The 4935-nt window shown below is 42.4% G+C and overlaps 1 protein-coding gene across 1 annotated transcript; it reads left to right on the top strand.

The window, feature by feature from the left end:
- The first annotated feature begins 3119 nt into the window (after positions 1-3119).
- CHRM5 (cholinergic receptor, muscarinic 5) lies at positions 3120-4706 on the top strand. The gene has a single exon (XM_010073851.1). It carries the CDS (start codon positions 3120-3122, stop codon positions 4704-4706), a length of 1587 nt encoding a protein of 528 aa, XP_010072153.1.
- The last annotated feature ends 229 nt before the right edge of the window (positions 4707-4935 follow it).

Here is a 4935-nt window from a genome sequence, read left to right as displayed (position 1 = left end):
CTTTTTTCCTAAATCCTAATGTTACAGAGTATGAGTGACCTAAGTGGGTGGCACACTTGCTACCTATGACAAAAGACAAAGCATTACAGGCCACAACATATAGGCCATTTCTGGTCTCCCGTCTTCTGAGAAAAGTCAACTCTTCTGGGAAAAAAAGGCAGAAAGTTCAAACAATCACTTATAATCCTAAGCAGCTGTTCAAGCCCAGGTGTTAGACAAATGTGGAAGTATCCATGTGCCTGACATTCATAGCTGGTGCCTTTTTAAGACCATCTCTAGCCTTTGCTGTAATCTTGCAACTTGCAAAAAAAGTCATGAGCCCTGGCAGCAAGTCAGGTACACTAGCTGCCAAGGCCTGGAGCGCAGCCCCTTTGTAAGAGAGCCATTGGCTACTTCAGGGTTTAGCTGGCTGAGTCCAAGGTAAGCTCCTCTTCTGACAAGACCTGTTGTAAAGAAAGCTAGAAGCAAGGGACTCCCCCTCCTTTCCCTTGGGAGCTGTTTTTAAGCTGAGGCTGTGGCACTGGTCCTCAACTGTACTACATTGCAGCTGGGCAGCAGCTTGATCTACACTGTGTATCCAGCCTCTTTGATCCCGACCCTGATTTGGCTGGGCTTCCTGGCTTTGTCCCGGACCTGCCTCACCACTATGGACTTGCCATGTGATCCCCAGATGTATCTGACCCTGATTGCTGTCTCTGGCCTTGATCATGCACCAAACGTGCGGCTCCACATCCTGCTGCATGTTGGTGAGGTCTCTGCTCCCACCTGCCTTGGGGTCAGAATGCCCCACCTGTGGTTCACATCAGCCCTCGCTGCCCCCTGACATGGCCACAGCAAACCCATTACTGCACTGCCATTCTTAAAAATGTAATCACACAGGGCCGTTGACATGCAGAACAACTGTGCTGACTGTCCACAAAAGAAGAGGCATAAGCCACATGAGGTAGCAGAGGCACACAGATTCATCTCTCGCAGCTCATCCAACTATCACAGCTGTGCAGCTGCTCCACACACCTTTGTTTCACGTTAAATTATTTCCTACACTTTAAGGTTGCATAAAGATTTGTAAAGCCAGCACACACACCCAGCAATCAGGACAGCTCTGACGCGGGGAAAGCCTTTGCAGTTTGCAGAACCAGGATGAAATTTCATTCCTCACATGGGGCTCATTAGGACTGCTGTGGCACTTCAGCTGCTAGACTGACTCTCGAGGCTGCAGAGAGCCAAGCATAGAGCTGGTCAACATGCATATGCTGTGATTATTAGGAGACTGCAAAGCCTACACGTGAACTAAAATCCTGTTGAGTTAGGGTCAATCTATGTTGTGTATAAACAGAATACAGATGCACAAGCGTCTAAATATAAGACAGTAGATGACAGACACACACAGATGGAGGAGAACCAATTTGGGTAGTATGATAGGCAGTGTTCTTAGTCACACCAGGAAACTTACAATTATCAAATTTCATCACAAGAGATAATAGTTGAAGAAGAAAGATGATACACTTCTGTGGATATTTAGGAGATCTGGGACAAAAGTAAAGGAAACAATGAAAGCAAATAAGAGGACAATGAAAGAAAATAAGATGCTTTTCTGAAAATTCAGCAAGTGGCTATAATACATTGATGTATTCAGCTGATGACAGACTGGACCCACCTACTTGCTACAAAAGATAAATGATGTGGCAAAAGGATAGGCTGTGAAATCTTGCAGTTAATAAAAGACACTTGCCAAGACCAAAGAAAATAATGTTCTGAGAGTTCAGATGAAAGGTGAAAACACAGAGAAGTGGTGTGGATGGATAGGGAGGACCATATAATAGAGATCTGATGCAGAGAGAATCCTAAAGACTTGGAGATGGACTTTAATAGGTGATTTATGTGATAATTTTAGCTGAACCCGTGTCTGCTTTGAAAAAAGGGATCATCTTACCAGTTTTATACTGGCTAGATGCCCAATTAACAGTTTGTCTTTCATTTCCAGGTTAAAAAAACTTATTATTTGACTATTCCAAAATCACACAGTCTAGCAAGATTAAGCATCGAACAAGTGATTAGCATCATCTGATGTGATGTAATGAAAAAACCAGCAGATACTTGTGAAAGAACCAAATTGCCTAATTCAGGCATACATTCACTGGGACATGAAAATAGCAGTGAAGAATGTAGGAAGGGATGGACATCTGAGGCATGTATGCTTTAAGAGTGACTGTGGTGCCATGTCCACCTTTGCTGCTTATACAAGTATTGAATTGGTTTTTTTGCATTGTTTGTCGCTGCAGTCATCCATTGCTGATCCCTCTTCAATTTACTCCTTTCTGTCCTCAGGCCTACCATTCACTCACGCAAACTACCCAAACGGCACTTCCACGCCTCACCCAATCAGTCTCCTCTGTCCCAAGATCTCCCAACAGAGAAAAGTCTTTCCTGCCTAACTTATTTTCCCAAAAACATCTTCTTGGCCTTGCCTGCTTCCTTAATTCAGAGATTCCCCCTCATTTGCCCCAACCACTTCTAGCACCTAATTGTTTCCCACTGCCACCATGCCAGCGTGGTTCCTAACTCACCATGGATCCTCAGTTTCCTCTTACTCTCTTTCCGTGGGTGGTGACTTCTCCAAATTTTCCAAAGATAATTTCTGAAATCTTGACATGTCTTCTACATAGTACTATAGGAAACAACACAGTGACTCACTGTCTTATTGCACTGCAAAATTTTACGTCTGTCTTTAAGAACATGTAGAGTGTCTCCTCAGGTATTCAAAATATAAGAGCTAGTGTGATTGACTGTCTTAAGAAACAATAGTTGTTTTGATTGCATTTAGAAATGTAATAAGATGCCAGAGTACATTGTCCTAGAATGTACATTTGTGTGTTTTAGTTATGTTCACAATGATAGAGACAGCAACCAAAATGCAAAGAGAGCACAAATAATTTGATAGATTGTTTTACAAGTGTTTTATGGTAACTCTAATGGAAGTGTGTACTGTTTAATGAGCTGCTTTCTTTTTCTGTTTTGTTCCTTTGATCTTTATAGCTGTCTCTGAAATAATTTTTTCGAGTACAGAAAGCTATATGCAACAGTGCTAAGATCCTGATGACAATACACCAAGAACAAGAATGGAAGTAAATTTATTCAGCAATTCTACTGTTGTAAACAGTTCATCCATCAACCATAAGCAGTTAGAAGGGCATAGCCTCTGGGAAGTCATTACTATTGCCACTGTAACTGCAATTGTAAGCTTAATAACCATAGTGGGAAATATTCTTGTAATGATATCCTTCAAGGTTAACAGTCAGCTCAAAACTGTCAACAATTATTACTTGCTCAGCCTTGCCTGTGCAGATCTCATCATTGGAATATTTTCTATGAACCTTTATACGTCCTATATACTCATAGGCCATTGGTCTCTTGGAAGCCTTGCCTGTGACCTGTGGCTAGCACTGGACTATGTAGCTAGCAACGCCTCAGTAATGAACCTCCTAGTCATCAGTTTTGACAGATATTTTTCCATCACAAGACCTTTAACTTACAGGGCCAAACGCACGCCCAAAAGGGCTGGCATCATGATTGGTATGGCTTGGCTGATTTCCTTCGTGTTGTGGGCACCTGTAATCTTGTGCTGGCAGTATTTTGTGGGTGAACGAACAGTACCACCTGAAGAGTGCCAGATACAGTTTTTGTATGAGCCCATTATCACCTTTGGTACTGCAATTGCAGCTTTTTACATCCCAGTCTCCGTGATGACCATTCTGTATTGCCGCATCTATAAAGAGACGGAGAAACGTACCAAGGACCTTGCTGAACTGCAGGGCTCGGAGTCTGTGGCAGAGTTTGAGATGATAAAGCCTCGGAAAGCTCTCCTCAAGTCTTGCTTCAGTTGCAAGCAGCAAAACTTAGTCAAAAGAGAGAGGTGTCAGGCTTCCTGGTCTTCATCTAGTCGAAGTACGTCAGCGACAGTGAAAGCCTCTCAGACAGCGAGTACTTGTAACGACTGGGCCAAGGCTGACCAGTTAACCACCTGCAGCAGCTACGCATCTTCAGAAGAAGAGGATAAACTTGCCACTGATTCCGTTTTCCAAGTAACTTACAAAAGTCCATCTAAAGGTAAGGCAGAAGAGTTTAATGATAGTGTGGATGTTGTTGTCAAAGACCAACCTGAAGCAAATGATTTTGAGAACCAGAAATACTTTTTGTCACCCGCCAAAGGTCAAGTACAAAAGAGTAAAAAATGTGTGGCCTATAAATTCCGGTTGGTGGTTAAGGCTGATGGCACCCAGGAAGCCAACAATGGTTGCCGTAAAGTAAAAATAACTCCTTGCTCTGCTGCTCTGTCAAAGGATCCTTCCATCAAAAGCATGGATCCAAATATAAATAACCAAATCACCAAAAGGAAACGGATGGTTCTTATAAAGGAACGCAAAGCAGCACAGACTTTAAGTGCCATTCTTTTGGCTTTTATCATCACATGGACTCCCTACAATATTATGGTTTTGATCTCCACATTCTGCTCTGACTGCATTCCCCTGACACTGTGGCACCTTGGATATTGGCTATGCTATGTGAACAGCACTGTTAACCCCATGTGTTATGCCCTCTGTAACAAAACTTTCAGGAAAACTTTTAAGATGCTGCTTTTCTGCCAGTGGAAAAAGAAAAAAGTGGAAGAGAAACTCTACTGGCAGGGCAATACCAGACTGCCATAATTGCTCTTATAAAAGGGGTAAGGTGGAAAATAGATGCTGACATAACCTAGTAAATTGACTGTAATTCTGTGTTTTCAAAGCTGTTGCTTTATATATCTAGGGGTTAAAAAAATTCTGCAGAAAAGTAAAATTTTGCATGAAAGTAGTTTGCTTGGGATAAAGAAGTCAGTGGCTGCTGTGAGCAGCACAAGGTGTTTGTAGTTATGCAGTGTGTCTGTGTTAAAGTTAT

The sequence above is a fragment of the Pterocles gutturalis genome, unplaced genomic scaffold (assembly GCF_000699245.1).
Source record: "Pterocles gutturalis isolate BGI_N339 unplaced genomic scaffold, ASM69924v1 scaffold46112, whole genome shotgun sequence".
Classification (NCBI taxonomy): domain Eukaryota; kingdom Metazoa; phylum Chordata; class Aves; order Pterocliformes; family Pteroclidae; genus Pterocles; species Pterocles gutturalis.
Note: the sequence above shows the minus strand (reverse complement) of the source record. Positions and strands in the feature narration are given on the sequence as shown.

Excerpts from the sequence above, each read along its gene's own strand:
- CHRM5 (XM_010073851.1), top strand. The coding sequence starts at position 3,120 with ATGGAAGTAAATTTATTCAGCAATTCTACTGTTGTAAACAGTTCATCC.